The sequence below is a fragment of the Python bivittatus genome, unplaced genomic scaffold, assembly GCF_059951505.1.
Source record: "Python bivittatus isolate LINGU-HERP-01145 unplaced genomic scaffold, Pbiv_v1 ctg000850_np1212, whole genome shotgun sequence".
NCBI lineage: Eukaryota > Metazoa > Chordata > Lepidosauria > Squamata > Pythonidae > Python > Python bivittatus.
Window position 1 is genome coordinate 57,573,713 of NW_028277112.1, and position 18,271 is coordinate 57,591,983.

The following is an 18,271-nucleotide window of genomic DNA, read 5'->3' on the forward strand; positions in this document are numbered from 1 at the left end:
GTCACTGTTACCTTAGCAACCTGGGCATTATTCCTCTTCTTACTATCTTGGGATTTTTTTTTCTTTAAGGTTCAATTTGTTCACAAATTAATATACTTGTTTTTTGGCTTAGGTTTGAACGAAGACCCAAAGGGTCTTTCTTCCCCACTTGTATCTAACTACAGTATGAAGATGCCCCAGTAACTGCTGTATCTGCTGGGGCCCCTTGATGTTGCTTGTATCATATTCCTGGCCCATATTCCTGACAGCCTTTAATTGTCCGTAGCTTTCCTGGTGCGGAAGTAGTGTTTTCCCTCTTAAGCAGAGAACAAGCCAGAACAGTTTTACCATTGGCACAATTTGATATGTTTCACCATTGGTGGCACTGACAGGTGACCCCTAGGGAGTGGGATCAGCCCAGCAGCTGGTGACTGCTTTAGGCACAACGCCTCCCATCACTTTCTGCTTTGGGGCAGCAAGAAAGGTGTGAGCCTCCTCTCTCCATTTGCCTGACACCTCTCTAGCCCGGCAGCTGATCCCCGGTTGGACAAGGTACCATGTATATAGGGGTGGGGTGGAAGGTAGGACCTGACAGACCCCTACACCCATGGTTCTAGCCATCTCTCAAAATTATTACCCATCACAGTACGGTGGATGGTTTGTCTGCTGGCCAATGATGTTGAGAAGTTGAAGAGGAGGGCAGTCTTCCCTCCATGGGAAGTGAGGACACTGTCCTCTGCTTGCAAACCAGAACAGAAACAACTGGAATTAGCAATGAGGACAGCAAAAATCTATGCCACTTTAATTTTCCACTGGCCCTGGCTAACATATCAAGACCTATTAATACAGGAGGATGGAGAAATTAAGATGAAGTCAAGAGAACAATTGACTGCAGAAGGACATCGTTTTTATGGTTTTCATATGCACAGCTAAAAGAAAGGTTTAATATGGATATAAAGACAATTGCATTTGAAAAATACAAAATGGAATTTGAAATTAAATTATGTACAAATGATGAACATGTAATAGCAAAAATGTAAAAACTTTTGTTAAGGTTTGAAACAGGAGAAGAACAAGTTAAGGATTGCATGACAAAATGGGCTATTAATTTTGGATATAACATAACAATGGGCACTTGGGAGAGAATGTGGGTAACTGGTATTAAATTTACACCATGTCATAATTTAAGAGAACATTTTTATAAAATGATGTATCTTTGGCATATGACACCAGAGAAATTATCAAAAATGATAAAACGACAAAAACCTATCTGAAACACTGGAAACCTTATATGGACTTTTTGCTGAAAGAAGAAAGAAATGACATGATTTATGGGTTTGTAAATTAAGAAAGATGTAGATTAAATGAGGAGTTGAAGGGACTTGTATAATATCTAAGAGGGAGGAGGACTATGTTGAAAAGAAGGTCGGAAGTTAAGAAATTTCTTAACTTTAGTTTTTTTTTTCCTTTCCTTTTTTCCTTTCTTGCACTCTTTCTCTTTCTTTTGATTTGTCTTTTATTCTATGAAAAAAATCTTAATAAATATAAATAAAAAATAATAATTTTCTGTTGGCCCATAGCTGGGAGGAAAGCACTTTAACTGAGGTATTTGTGCCAGTGTGATGTTTATGCATGTTAATATTTTGCCTAGATCTGTCATAGTCTTTCTCCCAAGTGACAGACGCCTCTTTATCTCATGTCCACAGTCATCATCTCTGAGCATTTTGGAGCCAGGAAGATAAGTCCCCTTCTCCAAGTACTCTTAAAGAGGATTATATCGAAACACTTATGTCAAGAACAGGCAATATTTTGAGGTTGATAATTATATATTAATTTTGAAAGCAAGTTGTAGGTACATTCACAAAATGGCAACTATGGGAGGATTTCCCTATTCACAAAAAACACGCCTAGATGAAATCACCTTCACGTACCCACTACCCAGTGTGCCCATGTTGCATCCAGCTTTTCTTTTCTGGGCAGGAGGGCAGAATTCCAAACAAGTGGAGTTTGCTCACCATTTTTCTTTTCAGCAAATACTTATGAGAGGCCCAGAAGCTGCCTTATACCTAAAGGTGCTGCTAAAGATTGTGACTTTGTTTTGTAGCATCTCAGTTTCCCATTCATTTATTTTAACTGAATTGGTGTTAAAAATAACTAAATAACATCCAATAGTGTATGGATCCTGGTGGGTGATGAGACAGGTTTGGGGGGGTTCCACGTTGCCCCCAAGTATCACAACGTCTATCTCATGCCATATTTCATTTCTCAGCAAGGAAATCTGCTTATTGTTTTTCTCTCTTCTCTCCCTTTCTTGAGGCCCTGAGTCTTGTGAAGCCACTCCCGGGAGTGCTGAATCCCTGGGGTACAAATGTCATTACAGGCATATGTAGTCTTCGAACCCATCATTCCAAAACTGGATATTGCGCTGAGATTTCAGGAACCAGGATCCTATGAGTTGGAAGGCCATCTAGTCCAACTACTGGGAAAGTCAGGCTAGAAGTGGGGGATAGGTGTGTCTGAGGATGTCCAGGGAGGGACATTTTGTTTTAGAAAGTGAATAAGGAGACTATCCACTGGAAGGATTGTGGATGGAAAGGGGGCAGGTTAAGGATCACAACCTGAATAGAGAATAGGGAGAATTCTGAAGCAGCTTCACTTAAGAACAGCATGCCTGGCCCCTCCATACCTGGTTTTCAGTTGCTCTCCATGCACTGTTTAAACATAGTCTTTCTATACATGAAAGAGTACGTGAGCACTAGTTCCTAGAAGGTGAACATCTCTAACAGCATAATTAGTAACAAGACCAAGGCTGTCTTTCATGCAGTCAGTCTGGCTGGTGGTTCCAACCTGCTCTGTATATCTGCTTCGGAGGTCGACAACTGTTTTCAGTTGGCTAAAGTCTCCAGTAAATCAGATTGTGCACGTAGCTTGTAGGCTACACAACTGTGGGGGAAAGAAAAGGAAGCAAAATGGAGCAAGTGAATTAATTTCCATGGTTGAATGGCTTCACCTATGTTTTTGAATTACTCAACATTTTATTTACTTGAGGTTGGACAATGGATAATCCTCTTATTTGGCACCTGACCCCAGGACTATCTCAAGATGTTTTGCTTCTGGAGAAGGAGAAAAAAAATCTGCTTTTCTTTCTTTCTCAAGATAAATCTTATAATACGAGTATTATAATATAATATAATATAATATAATATAATATAATATAATATAATATAATATAATATAACATTTAGATTTTTAAAATATTTATATTATATTTACAGCCAGTTTGGTCTAGTGGCTAAGGCATCAGGCTAGAAACTGGGAGACTGTGAGTTCTAGTCCCGCCTTAGGCATGAAAGCCGGCTGGGTGACTCTGGGCCAGTCGCTCTTGCTCAGCCCAACCCACCTCACAGGGTTGTTGTTGTGGGGAAAATAGGAGGAAGAAGGTATGTTTGCTGCCTTGAGTTATTTATAAAAATAATAAAGGTGGGATAAAAAATCTAAAAAAAAAAAGCAATCTGAGGTGCAAAACCCTACAAGTATAGCATAACCAACCAGAAACAAATACGTCAAAGTTTAGGCTAAAGACTTTTGTGGATGTTCCTAAAGAAAAGAAGAGTTTATGCAAAAGATAACCTGTTGGAGCCTCTGACCAGATTTCAATCCACCTAAATCCACTCACTGGATTTCAGTGAGAGCATTAGCAGCCCAGAGTCCAGAATGACACAAATACTGCCATCTTCTTGAACATATATGGAAATTTGGAGAGACGGCAATCCTCAGTGTTCTCAGCTCTTGGGTCATGCAAGGATTTTGCTTAGCTCTTCATTCTCTGCAAGGGTTCTGTAATATATAATTTACACAAATGCAGGAGCAGTAAATTATGACCTCCTTGGGGACATGGCTGTGGGGTCCATCATAATGAATTACATTGGCCCAGTGCCAGCCTCCTGCTCCAGGAATTTGAAAAATCTTTGCCTTGAGCTAAATCTTGAGCCAATGAAATTTTAGGAATCTGGGTTTATGCAGATAAGGAAAATCAGCTTTGTCTTTCAAAAGTTCAGTTTGCCCTTAGTTTGCTTTACCTGATAGGAAAAATACTCAGGACACTGATGCCACATGAGAGAAGGAAGCAGAAACCACTGAACCAGCCCAGGGTTTTTTGGTAAATTTTATTATAGACGGTTGATGTCACAACTCCAGTGATCACTAGTGACAACTGCAGGAGAACAAACACTTTTCCTAGAAAAAAAGAGCAGATGTAAGATTCAATGAAAAAGAATTTAGGGCATCTTTCTACTATAATCCAGATCACTTATAATTTCTATAGCTAATTTATCTTAAAAAAAAAAGTAATTACAGTGTAGTAACGATCTGAGAGCAATTTTTTTTTCCCCCACTTGTGAAAAGTTATCCTAAAGTGTGGCTGCTGGATCGCTTCAGTTTCAGAAAAGTAGGTGGGATTCAGCATGTATTGCATAAACTCCTTGTATAATCATATCTGAACTTCTTGAACCGGTTTGAATATTTGTCATTTTGTAAACAAGCTGTTGTTGCAAGATATTTGCTTACTATTAATAGGACAAGCAACAGCAGTTTAGTGGTAGAAACTAATTCTATTACCAGTTGTGATGCAGGCAATTATTATGTTGCCTTCAGGGAGATAATATTACATAATGGAAAAGATTAGCCAGTGGAACTGCCTCTGAAGAAGAATCTGGAACTATAACAAGTTTAAAATTCTGATGCAGGATTCAGGGGTGGATAGCACCGAGGCAGCAATCCAGTCTCCTTTATGGTAGCTGGGAGGTTATCACTTCCTGACTTTGGAAACTCCCCACGCCCCCAGCCCTGAAATGAGATCAGCTCCATCCCTCCTTATTTTCCAGAAGTCCTTCAAGACTTGGCTGTATCATCAGGCCTGGGGGTCTCAGGGAACCAGGAGATTTTGAGGTGGCTCCCTTGCTGATCTAATCTCGTGTGTGGGTGTTTTAAACTTTTCAATATGACTGTATTTGACGTGTTTATTGTTTTATATATTTTGCTGTACGGCACTCAGTCACTTCTTGTGAGATGGGCGGCCATGTACATTTGATAAATAAATAAATAGGCAGTCAACAAAACTCTAGAGGCCAGTTTGGGCTGAGAGCCACTGCTCATAGGATGGGGAGAGGCTTAGCAATGTTACTCCCCTTTTGCCCCCATTTCAAACCCCTGTCCCCCAAAGCAGTGCTTTTCTTGATTCCCAGATCTATGTTGCGATGTCAAAAGGGTGAGTTAACCCTCTCTTCTAAGTTTGTTCAACCTGACTCAGTGAGGAAAAATAACTTACAATTAATCAAAGATACTTTAGCATTATTTGGAGTCACAGAACATATCAGACCTTTAAATGAACAATTAATTGTATCCCAAACCCAACTTGGCTATAAACTTCCATGGGTTATTCTTCTGAAAGAAGAAATGCCATATTAAATGGGGCGATAGGCCATTTGTCCACTACCTTGTTTCCATCTTGTGTAGGCAAATGAGTTGCCTCCAGAAAGTCTAGACTGGTGGCAGCATATGGTGACTCTGGGTTACTGCTTGACTCCCAATATAGGATCCAAAGTTGATGTCTATGCTAGAATTTTTCTGCTGGGTGGTTGCAAAATATAATTCAACATTTCCCTCCAGTGCCCTAGAAGGTTCTATGACATTGTGGGAAACTTAAAATGGAGGCTTAAAGCTACAGCTGCTACTTTTCATAAGCCTTTGTCCAAAGGAGCCTATGCATTTTCTAAGCATTTTCTAAGGGTGCTTTCAAACCAGTCCTCCTTGTGAATCAGACAATCCTATGGAATCACACACAACAGTTTCTGAATGATGGAAGGGAAGGCATGTGCCTCCAACACATGAAAGCTTTTCCCAAAGCCTAAGGCGCTGATACACATGGAACAGTGTTACAGGTACATGTACAAATTTGGTTCTGATTCATCCAAATCAGATTACTGAATGTTTCTGTGACACCAACTCAGATAATAGGAATAAGCTCAAATCAGCTTATTCTGAAAAGCAATGTTTTCCAAGGAAATAATCACAGAACTGTTTCTTACCATAAGATGAAGCTTCAACGTGTTTGGATAACAAAGATCTGATGGTTGGCAAGGGAATCAGGGCAAAGAGCATCACAGCACGAGCTGTAACAGAGCAGAATGCAGAATGGTCAGGTCAAGCTCCCAGCCTTTTTAACGAAGATCAGGGTGTAGCTGTTTTAGAAAGCATAAACGGAAAGCCTCGGCTTCATGTTTTGGCATGGCTAGCAATCAAAGCAGTTTCCTCCAACTTTATGTCTTGTTTGTTTGATGAAGGATGATGAGAGTTGCAGTCTTAAGACAGCGAGAAGTCAGCTGGTCAAGCTAGGCTGAACGTAGGGGTCTAAAAGCAAACCTCTAAAGTATATTATAATCTCCAGATGCAATGCAGGGAGAGGAGTAACAATAACAGCAATAATAACAATGGTTCATCCTGCTAAATAAGAAGTAATAAATACTTTTCCCTAGACAGCACTATAGGAAATATCAAAGGCAGGACTTATATTCTGGAAAGGTATCTGAAAACCGCTGTCAGAGAGCAGCACCAGGTGTCTGAGTGAGCCAAAGAGAAAGGCTTGCCCGTGCTCCTCAAGGGCCCTACCATCACTGTTCAGAAATCAGGGATTTAAGTTAAAGCAGAGATGGAAAAGCTTTGCATGGTTTGGGGCCGTGAAAGGAAGGAGAGGGCCTGCAATGGGTTGCCTAATACTACAAATGGGTGGGGCTGTGCCATTTAATACGTCTGGAATCAAGAATGTCTATTAATTCTGTAATGTGTGTGCACACACCCACACACACACCCACCCACACATAAACATCTTGCAAGGAATTTTTTTAAATATGCAGTTTCAAAACTAGATGAATTGGTATAGTTTATTTTGTTCTGTCTTACCCTGAAGCCCTGGGAATCCTGAGAGTTGTAATCTAAGGCATTTGGAAAACATCTGTTCAGGGAAGGTTAATCTTGTCTTTCACCCCCTTCAGCTGCACACACCGGCTTTATGGATGCTGAGATCATGCACAAGTAGGTAATACAGTCTTCAGGACAGAATTTAGCTTCTTGAGAAATTTAATTTTCATCTGAGGAGAGAGCAACCTAGCACTAACCCTCATCAGCACAAAAAGATGATTGGAAGTGTGCAGGCAATGTGTGGTAAAGCTTCAGAAGCCACAGGAGAGGCTAAGAGCTTAGAGAACTGTCAATTATTAAAGATGAGGTTTCAGTCATCTGTGACCTCTCCCACTCCTAAAGTTTAGGAGAAATTAAATAAATTATGCAGTATAGTATGATATGCAATTGCATAATGCATTATAAATATCAGAAAAATGGCTTTTATTGCTGCAGAATTGATATTTGTGTTCTAACAGCATCTATAAAGCTGCTTTAGTTAATGACCATACAGATCCTACTTGAAAGTGCAATGGGAGTCACACCTGTGCAGTCTTACAGAGATCTATTCAAAAGCAGAGTGTATTGAGTTTACTTCCATATAAATTAGAATGAGGCTACAGCTTAAATTTACCAAAGGTCAGCATAAAAGAAGAGTAACAAATCTCTCACGAAATGTAATGAAATACGTGGTTTGAATTAATGAAAGGTGTGTGGAAAGGCTCTGACTCACCAATGTAAAACAGGAATGTCCATCGCACAAAGGCCATAATAAGAATGCCAGCTGAGAAGGAGACAATGCCCATCATGATCATGGTGGTATCTCTCAGAAATTTGGAAAACACAAACACTCCCAGGAAGCTGGTGATAAAGATCACATAGCCAGCAGCATTGGCATAGCCAACATACTCTGGTCCCCAGCTCAGTGGCTTCTTGAGGAAGAAGAGCGGTAGCACATTAATTGCTCCAACTACAGCCAAGTCATATAGGATGGCCCCCACAAAGAGCATGGCAATAATGGGCCTGGAAGATCCCAGATGCGGGGAGCTCTCAATTCTATGGAAACGAAAATCCCCATCATCAGCCAAGTTGCTGTCAGGCTGGACCACTTGGGTGGAAGTAGCTGGGTCACAAACGCCAGGCTTGGGGACTTGGAGGACAAATAGACTGTAGATGACACATAAGGCATATAAGGCAACGCTGCAGGAAATCAGCACCATGCCATGCTGGTAACTGAGATGGAATGTAACAAAGAGGTGTCCCGAGGCAATGCTTCCCACAAAACCAGCAATGCCATAGATGAGCTCAATGCTGATGAGACGCAATGATCTTCTGCGCTCAGATGAGCCCTGGGAGGCCAACGCCATGATGCTGGCCCAATACGTGGTGAATCCTCCAGTCAAGCCATGCAAGACAGCAGCCCCATACATCACCTCAATTGGCCAAGCCAACAAGATCAAAAGGAGTAGCAGGAACCGGGAGAGCAAGTAGCCAGCCAGAGGCACGCAGATGCTGATCTTCCGATTTCTCTGGTCACCCAGCCTTGACAGGCCATAAGCTGATACCAGTGGGGTTAAGCCATCAACAAGGTTGTAGATGATGTAAAAGTTAGAGATTGCTTTCTGCTGGGCCTCCTCACTGGAATGCACTGAAGAAGAGTTGGTCTGGTTGTAGTAATTCTTCACCACCAGCAACAGTCCTGTGTCATAGAAAGCACTGGCAAGCTGAGCGCCAGCCACAAGAGGTCCAATCCAGGTTCTCATCTTTATGGTGTCAACAACTGTGGTCACTGGGAATCAGCTGCTTAGTTTCTCTGAGGAAAAGGAGAAAAGAAGGCTGGGAGCCAACTCAGTCCTTCTAACCTGAACATAAAAGCTTGCTTACAACGTGAAAGGCACAAGCAAAAGAGCTATTCTCTTTCTCTGCCTCCTCAAACAGGTTCTTTTCTTTGTTATTCTCTCGCTCTCCCTCAAGGTCCGATTGTGTTGGCAGGCACTGGGAGCACGCCTCAGCACTGAGACTCTTCCGTGAACCTTCAAGAAGTCACATGATGTGAGCTGAGGAATTGCTCAACCTGATTTTAGGAAGTGAAAGCAGTTTGGTCAGTGTGTTTTAGAAGTGACCAAAAATATTACATTAGAGTGAAACTTTCTTGGTATGCACATGTGGGTGTGTATGTGTACAAACTCTCCCTTGCCCCTCCCCCCCTCCCCCCAATGTAAGATCAGGTCTTTCTGTTAAGACTGCTAGCAAGATACAGTTCTTACAATGTTGATCAGACACGTGAAGCATCATGTGAATATAACAGTGTGTGTGGTCAAAAGAAAGAGACAGACGGAGTGAAAAAGGGTCGATGGGTAGGATAACTAAGTAAATATTAGTCCTTTTCTGTATCTATTTCAGAAGGAAAATGGTTCAATAAACAGAATGCCTCAGTAATGAGTTAAAAAATGTTCCCTGCCAGCTTTACTACAGGAACTGCTCACAGGTATATCAGCAAATCAGATTTTACCCCAGGCTTCTGCCACACCTTGTTAGAACAAGCAAGCAATTTTTTTGTCTCAATCGATCACCTTAGCAATATGACTTTTTAATAGTGCAAATCTGATCCTTCCCAAACGTTTCAAAGGTGGCAGATAGTGCCTATAGAAATCACAAATCATCAGGTTTGTGCATACTAGTTTTGTGCTACAATCTTGCACAACCATTCCCCACCCTGTACAGAAAAAGGCTGTTGGGCCATATGATAACTCTCTTCTCTAAAATGGGCATCATTCTTGTGTATACGATTAAGTGGGAATAGGATGACAGTCTGGTTCAATAGGTTTTCTCTAGATGAGAGCCATTGTGTTTCTGTACTTCCAATTAAAAAATCTGCATTGTATTTCACCAAAGTTGTGTCCTGAGAAAGATAGTGATTTTTCTTTCTCTTCTTTCCCGAGATCAAGAACACACTAGTTCAGTGTTTCTTGACAACTTTAAGATGTGTGGACCTCAACTCTCAGAATTCCCCAGCCAGCTTAAAGTTGTCAAGGTTGAGAAACACTGCTCTAGTTGGATTATTTTTCATCTGAGTTTAGAGAGCTGATGATCTTCAGTGTTTCTTTTAGAAGCAGTCTTCCATCCTGCTTCCTCAAAATATTTAAAGCTCTTTCAAAATCAGTAATAGGGAAGGGAGAACCCCACATCAAAACTTTAGAGTGATACTTTCTTCAATTTTGCCCATTAACTTCCTTTCAAGCAGCTGTGCTTCCAACCCACATTTGGTTTCACAACCAGAGCAAAGGCTGTAGATTAGAGAAACCTATTATAACCGATATATATCAATAGAGATGTGATTCCCAAATCATGTTCTCATCCCAGAGAAAACTGGCAATGAGCTTTACCATACCAGAAGGATGAGTAAAAGGAACCGAGAATCACTAGTAATTGCTTATCTGGGAGGAGTGATACCACGAACGACTAGAGATTAGTAAACAAGAGCCTGTGGTCTGGAAAGCAGAAATATTCTATGTGCTTGGGAATGAGCTGAAAATTGAATGGGAATTCTAGTGCAACTAGAAATTTCAAAAAGGCTTTCTCCTCCTCCTTCCAGGGGGAACAAAACAGGGCAGCAATTTACCAGGAGTAAATACAAGCCAAGTGCTGGCAACAGCTAACATCTGTGGATAAAGGCAATATTGTTTCATGATTAAATACTAACTAGTACATAATGATCGAGAACATTGTTTTTGCTCTTCTGTGAGAAAAGGGCAATGGCAGCTTGAGCCCCAATAGTGTGAGTTGCAAGATAGCTGTTGTGTATTTCAGAATACACCAATTATTATCAATTACCTGAGCACTCATAGGGAAATCTTCAGATGTTTCACATCTTTAGAGAAGGATACACAGATCCCTTTTCTAGAGTTTCCAGTAATCTTGTTTAAATCAGGCAAATACATTTGCCAAGTGCTACAGCGTGTAAGGCTACTCACAGTCTAGGCAAAGAACTACAGTCATCATAGAGTTGGGCAGCCTTCTACAGTTCTAAAATAAATAAAATAAACCTAAATCAATTCAAGTTACAACTGAGAGCGCTTATTAAAGAATCAAGGATGGAAGCTCAGAAAGGGCCAGATACTTTTTAAAATAAGTTGCCCAACTAAAAGATCACAGAGGTGGAGGTGCTCTTTGCTTATGACCTGTGACTTGTCACTTGGGTTGTTTCTGAACCAAAATGGCCCCTCTCAGAGCATCAAGATTACTTCCTCCTGCTTCAACCCAAGTCCCTCCTTGCCAGCCTTTCCAGGTAGACCAGACAGGAAACACGATCAGATGAGCCAATTCTACTTTATTGTAAGGCTACATTAACAGAATCTTGCAAGTCTGAGAGTGCAATTCTCCTGCCATCTCCTTTACCCTTGAGAAATTAGGGAGGATCTCTTCTGAGCCTCTTGCTCTGCCCACTATGCAGTTGTGGGCTATGCTCCCTCTTATCAGAGCATTCCCTAGGCAGCATCTTTTCACCCCGTCTCCCAAGGCCATTGCCACATACCCTTACACTCCTCCACACCAGTGACCTGTCAGTCAAACTAACAGGCATGGAAAAGGGGTGCAGGGTGAAGCAGGAGGGAGCAATCAATCATGAGCAGGCTCAGTCCTTGGCCACTGCTGCAAAGGAAAGGCAGTGCTGACAAGTGGTTGTGGCCATCAGGACCCAGAAGTAGCCCATGAGGTAGGCAAAATGGGACCACCTCTGCAACTAAGGATTAAAAACAGCAAACAGCACAGCCACACAAAGTCTCTTCTTGGCAGAAGCAGGAGAAAACTTGCAATGCTTCCAATGGGAACAGAACTAGCAGCACACAGCTGGTAAAACCTGTCTTTCTTTCTTAGTTTAAGTTGACCTTCGGTGCACTTTTCCCCATGTTTATAAAAAGGCTGACCTAGCACTCTTTCAAAAGAGTACTAAACCCATGTATTTAAGGAATCCATGTAAGGCCTAATCAGGGCTCCAGAAAGCACCAGTCAGGCATTCCACAGGCAGGTGACTTTGTGGAGGCTTGCCCCAGCCAACATGGCTCTGGAGGAGAGCGGCCAGGGATTGGAGGGAAGCCCACAGGTATTGGACAGCTCCCATCCTAATGCCATCATCAACCACGTTGGCAGCGAATGTGCTAGATTGTGCTGTCAGCCAAAATTGGATCAGGAGAAGGAAAAAAGTACTTCTATATGGAATAGCTAAAGATAACTTTAAGCTGCCTCATCTGTGGGTTGGAGATGAAATGAGGGCAATATCATGATGTGTCATATGTTTGCCAGGGGACCTCTGTGTTTTGGTTTAGGGAGACATAGGATGAGCCAATAGTCAAATGAGGAGGAATAAATGCTGGATTCATCAACAAAATCCCTTCTGCCGAATCCCACCCAGAAAACAGGAAATAATTATGGAACAAGAAGACACAAGTCAGTATATGATGTCTTTATTTGGTCTTCCTCTAGATATCTCATTGTGCAACAGGTCTTCCGTGAAGGGAAGACTTCCTTTTAATAGCTTCTAATTAATTTTTAAAAATACTGTTGTATAAATCTATACATTTCTATATTCCATATTTCTGATAGTTGGTGCTCTTCCAGTCCCAGCCAAGAACAGGAAGTTGTTCTGAATCACACAGAAATCTATTAATAGATCCAGGTGGAATTCCTGATCACCCCTATTTTGGAGTGCATAAGGGAATGAGGCACTTCCCAGTTTGCCCGAGTACCACTTTGAGAGTTGCACTGGTTGCCAGTTGGCTTTCAGGTGTAATTCAAGGTTCTGTTTGTCATCTATAAAGCCTGCCATGGCTCAGACTTGGGTATCTGTAGGGCCACCTTCTGTATCTGCCCATTCAATAAGATCTAGGAGGAGAGGCTTGCTCTGTCTCTCTGTTCAGGGACTGCTGCATTCAGGGACCATGCAGGCAAGTTGTCCCCTCCCCCCGCCCCTGCTATGGAACAGAATTGCCCCAGATAGCTGCGTGCCCCCCTCCCCTGGTTCTTAGGAAGTCAGTCAGAATATGGCTATTTCTTCAGCCCTTGGAGGCTGGAATGGGATGATCTGCTCCACTAAACTTTTTTTTGCTTGATGGTGGTTGAATGGATTAGAATCTTGGGCTATACGTTGCTATGTATCATCATTTTTCATGAATGGTGGTTGCTGTTTTATTGTAATGTTTATTGCTTTTAATTTAATTTACAGTGGTTGGCAATGCATACTACTCAGAGCTTTGACTGAAGTGGTTTATAAACCCCGCTAAATAAACAAACAACCCCCCCCCCCCATTACTAGGACTCAGAGGAATCTGTTTACATTATTTCTGTTTCTATTTCAGGCTGAACAGTCATTGTTCAGTGGGGTGAGTAAATTATTTGGTTGTGTCCTCATATGGGGAGCAACTGAATGTCCAGATCAAAGTTAAAACTAGAGGGTAAAACTATTATTTCCAGGAGAGACAGAGGACCAAGTTCAGGGTTAGAACGTGGACTCAGACAGAGACTGTTCAGACAGGATCTTTCATCAGCATGTATGCTGGCTCACACGAGAATACTATTTCTAAAACAGATCTATACAAGTCCAAAACAGAAACACTAAATGTTCTAAAGGCTACACAAGATGACAGTAACAGAACATTATCAATCCATTTGAAATCACTGATTTCACCAAGTCTCTGAGCACAGGAGCAAAGGATTACCCTCCAGGAAATTTCCATTCTGAAATTATTTCTACTTCTGCTTTTGCCATCTCATTCCCGAATAACTATTGGAATAGATGCTGCCCTTACAGGCACATTTTGTTTCTATGCCTCATTTATTCAAACAGCATTTAGAAACAGCAGATTAAAGCTTTGGGCGTAGGCATCCATAACCCAACAGTATTTTAGAGGCCATACTTACATCAGCGAAGCAGGAAGCTCATTTCCTCATGCCACGCTCCGAAGTCAAAATAAAGAATAAATGAATAAATAGAGTTCATTCAACTCAATAGGGCTTACTGCTAATTAACAGTGCTTAAATTGCATTTTGAATTAGTCAACCCCCCCCCCCCAAACCCATAGTTTTAAGCTCCTTATAAATTAAGCTCACAGAACAGACCTGGCAGCTCTAGGCCAAGTATCTTTTGGCATTGTTTGGATTTCAAGGAAGTGGCACTATTATCTTGCAACAAAAAGTTCAAACTTAACAGAGTGTGTTGGTGCATAATTCTTGACCTTTACACAAAACACAGAGAGAGAGTGGAAGAAGTGCAGAGAAATGTAACGTGTTGGGTTTCTTCTTAGCTCTTCATGCAAAACAAGTTTTTTTCCTCCAACTGAAGCTGCGCACAACACTCTTTAAGTTCTTGGTGAAAATGTATCAGGACTGAAAGAGATGGATGAAATGCCTCTGACGGCTGACTTCATTTGGCCCATGAACCATGGCAAACAATTCCATCAAGAATTGATTGGTTACTATTCCTTCTCCATGTTACGAAACTGGATTAATTTTTGACTTGTATGTGTACATTGTAGGTTGCAAGTTATTATTAAACAGATGCAGAACAGAACAATGAATTAGTTAACATCTACCAGAAACTAATGTGTTTTCAAGTGAGTGGCTACTAATTTGCAACAACAAAGAGAAATATGTGTTGTAGTTGTCTAATTTTTCTTGTACTGGAACAAAGCTTTCCGGCTTAAGCTTGTTAGCAGTTTGAGGAAACTGCTTCAAATTTAAAATAAAAATATTTGAGACCCAATAACAAATAATACATAAACATTTTAATCCAGTTCATTAATATATTGTTTCAAAAAATACTGTTACCTCTTTCTATGTGAAACCAAAGCCAACTGCAATAATGTTCTTTGTTGTTACATATAATTTATCTGTATATACAGTAGCACGAATTAGTGTATATTTATAAATGTCTAAGCAGTGATAGCAGGCTAAGGAAATAATGAAGATAGGAGTCAGCTGTTAAAACATGAAAGGACTGTGGTATATTTTCCTGAAAATGGAAAAGAAGATTCCCTAAATCCTGAAAAGGGACAGGCCTGGTCACAACACTTCAGAACAGTAAGCCATCAGCATTAAAATCTAAAGGAAACAGCAGAGTAAACCTCTTTTTTTCCTCTTACCAAGTCTCTCCCCCCGTCCAATGCTAGATGCTGCACTTATTGTTGCTGCTGGGAAAAAGAAAAAGAAACTGAGACAAATGAAAGACCATTGTGAAGTAATTTTTATTTATATATGTAGAAAATGGGGGTTTCCTGAACAACTCTTTGTCCTTCATGCTAAATTGACTACAAACTAAAAAAGGGCAAAAATGATCCAATTTCAAGCAAATAATTGTCTTTGGTTTTATTTTCATCGTTATAAAACCACAATTTTGCAAAAAGAGTTGTAATGAAGTAGAGGTGGCTAATGTTTATTCTCCTCATTCGTTTTTGATCTTACACAGCAATATTGCATTTTTAGCACAGATTCTTCTTCATAAACCTGAGAATGTTCACCTCATGTTAAAGAACACAGACTTCAGGAGTTAAAACACACACACACATACAACTCAGCTTGATTGTTTAGGCAGTTTGTGCTCAAGGCTCAAAAATAAAATACTGAAGATATTAATGGGCCTCTGCTGGCCAGTGCTTGATTTGACAGCTCACCAACTCTTTCATTTTCTTGGTTACTGTGCCCCACTTCTTTTCTCCACATACCTATTTCATCTCATATTTATGTCTTGAATTGCTGTTTCCTATGCTGCATTTTAGACTCTGAACGTGCTTAGCACATAATCCAGATAAATTAAGTACATTTAAATCCCAAGTGCTCCTATGGAAATCAGTATGAATGCCAGAATCTGGCCAGATTGGGTCCCACACTTTTATACATTTTTAAACAGAATCAAGTGGGAATCTTTTATGTAAAATATATTCCAACTGTAGAATTGAAATTTTGGGTTACAAAATCTGCAGATATCTGCCCATGGGTTTATAATAAATTCAGCAAGATGCTGACTTGGTTTGTAAGCCAGCAATGGAGGACATGCATGCAAATGAGACACCCTCTTGTTGCCAGCTATGGCAGAAGAAAGCATTTACTACATACATGCGAGTCCAAATTTTTACTGCTGGCCATAGAAGGTCCATACACATAGCTGGGAGGTTTGGATTAGAAGCTGCCAAAGATTGTGGTACATATAAGTGGGACCACTTGATCTCCCAACCTTTCTGCATTGTTTTCTGTACCCAACAAAGACAAGATTCTCTCCAAGGCTGTGGTAGTCATCCTAATTTATATGTATCCTTAATAGGTGGGAATAAATTGTAAATAAGTTCCTTGTTTTCTAAATTCAAATATCAGAAATATACAAAAATTCTGTTCACAATATGAAATGTATGGAAAGTGAAATGCATACATGACTGCTCGTTGGTTTTTCCTTTAAAAATCAGGCAATGACAATCTTATTTTTAAGATTCATACAACATTCTTTCCATTGCCTAAAATATTATCTATTCTAGATTAGAAATTATGGATGTCCAATACTCCACCGCATTCCCTGAACAAAGAGTATTCTGGCAGCTCTTAATACTCTGGCAAGAATAAATACCACCTTTCTTTTCTAAATGTCAGATTACAAAACTGTTCAATACATTTTGAAATATTAACTCATGCAAATGCCATATTGGGTCAGCTTTGTTATTACAAATACTGCAGCGGCTTAGTGCCATATTAGATCCCTTTTCATAAAAAAAGAAATGTTTATACCCCTAGAGCTGACAAACAGCTTTGGAGAAAATAATCTGTACACCCAAATCTCTATGATCCTGTTATTCCAATTTACACATACAGAAATTGTGCACACATGTCCCCTATTCCTTTGTCATAGGTTCCCAGGCTATACTTGAACTAAAGATGCTCCATTATCTTTTAGTTTTGAAAACACAATTGGAACAGCAAAAATAATCCTTTGGCCCCAACCTTCTTCTCTGACTCCTCTCTCTGTTACCTTCTGCAACTTTCATTTTCTGGAAATGCAAAACATTCCTCCACATGCTTTAATAACACGAAGATAAGACATTTATATAGTATAAATATAGTTAAAGATATAACTATTTTTTCATATTCTTCTATTTACCAATCTGCTGAATATCAGTTATTGCTTTAGTAAAAAATATTCAAATGTTTTCAAATCTGTGATTACCTTTCTAATTGTGTGATTGTTCCTTATTGATTTTATTATATATTCCCTCTCTCATCGTCTAATAATGGTTGCCTATTAAGCACAAATGATAATACAAATACACATAGAGGCCAACCTTGTAACTGCAAGCCACTAGAATTAAGATATTCCGGTTTGGCATTTCTCTCTACCTCTTCTAATCTACCTATAGAATCTGCAGCAATAATAAAGGGAACTGTATGAAGCATACTGATTATGAAAAAAAGGATGGCAGGTTTGCAACAACAACCAAGAAACACATACAAGAAAAACATAAACCATCTGCCATCTCTCTATACTTCCCAAAATGTCAGTAAAAACAATACATTGCATTTTATGGCTAAATATATGGATTGTACATTCACATTTGCAAATTAACAGCCTCTTTAAAAAGAAACAGTTATGTAGACTTCAAGAACCTCTCCCGATTCTTTAAAAATAGCAAAAAAAAACAAAACAACAACAACAACAACCCCGAAACAAAACACCCTATACCTAGGATATAGCAGAATAATAGCCCGCTTAGAAATGCCACTTATGTGTTGGTGAAGCCCAAGCTCAAAGAAAGCTGAAACTGTTCATGTCCAGAAGTGCCATCTTGTGGTCAAATGGCATATAATCCAGATTCTTCCTATTCCAAATACATGGCTGTGAAGCGAACATAGTGAAGGGCCATGTTTCATTCTACTCACTCTGAAATAGATTAACTTGGATGATCACTGCTGCAGTTTCTTAAAACTAGTGATGATGACAGCTCCAGGACTCCTGTCTGCTTCTTCAGTTTTTCAGAGAGGAGGACAGCAGACGTGTATCTTATAATTCTTTGTCGTGTTTGTGCATGTATGCATATAATATATATGGACTGATCCTGTTCTAACATGGATTGCAGAGACTTGTATGTTTGTAATAAATACCAGATTAAAATGCTGTAGCTTTTTTAAAAAATTAAAACTTCTTCCTTTTATTTGGTTTCCTGGTCTCTGCAATTAAAAAAAAAGTTCTCAGATTTTGCCAAGAAGTCTAGTCGTTTTCTTCCCGGTTAGCATATATGCCAGCTTCCCACCGCAGTGCTAGTGCACTCTTCCGGCGATTAACTCTAGTAGCCTCAAGGACCTGGCG

General features: G+C 40.1%; 2 protein-coding genes across 7 annotated transcripts in view; both read right to left on the reverse strand.

The window, feature by feature from the left end:
- Nucleotides 1-188: 188 nt before the first annotated feature.
- SLC46A2 (solute carrier family 46 member 2) lies at nucleotides 189-15,108 on the reverse strand. The gene is made up of 5 exons (XM_007442668.3): nucleotides 15,069-15,108; nucleotides 7,667-9,007; nucleotides 6,066-6,149; nucleotides 4,059-4,215; nucleotides 189-2,922 (listed from the first exon to the last, which is right to left on the reverse strand). Exons 2-5 carry the CDS (start codon nucleotides 8,694-8,696, stop codon nucleotides 2,865-2,867), a joined length of 1,329 nt encoding a protein of 442 aa, XP_007442730.3. The 5' UTR covers nucleotides 8,697-9,007; nucleotides 15,069-15,108; the 3' UTR covers nucleotides 189-2,864.
- A 43-nt stretch (nucleotides 15,109-15,151) lies between these two features.
- The window catches only part of PALM2AKAP2 (PALM2 and AKAP2 fusion), a 245,073-nt gene continuing 241,953 nt past the window's right edge, over nucleotides 15,152-18,271 (reverse strand). For all 6 annotated transcript variants that reach the window (XM_088130330.1, XM_088130327.1, XM_088130326.1 and 3 more), the window contains one exon: nucleotides 15,152-18,265. In XM_088130330.1, coding sequence (XP_087986456.1) covers nucleotides 18,258-18,265 — 8 coding nt within the window. In that variant the 3' untranslated portion in view covers nucleotides 15,152-18,257. The remainder of the gene's footprint in view (nucleotides 18,266-18,271) is intronic.

Bases quoted from the DNA above. Each gene is read 5' to 3' on its own strand.
- SLC46A2 (XM_007442668.3), bottom strand. From the start codon at position 8,696: ATGAGAACCTGGATTGGACCTCTTGTGGCTGGCGCTCAGCTTGCCAGT. The intron at 6,150-7,666 runs GTGAGTCAGAGC...GCTCTGTTACAG, and splicing joins GACATTCCTGTTTTACATTG to CTCGTGCTGTGATGCTCTTT. The intron at 4,216-6,065 runs GTAAGAAACAGT...CTTTTTTTCTAG, and splicing joins CGTTGAAGCTTCATCTTATG to GAAAAGTGTTTGTTCTCCTG.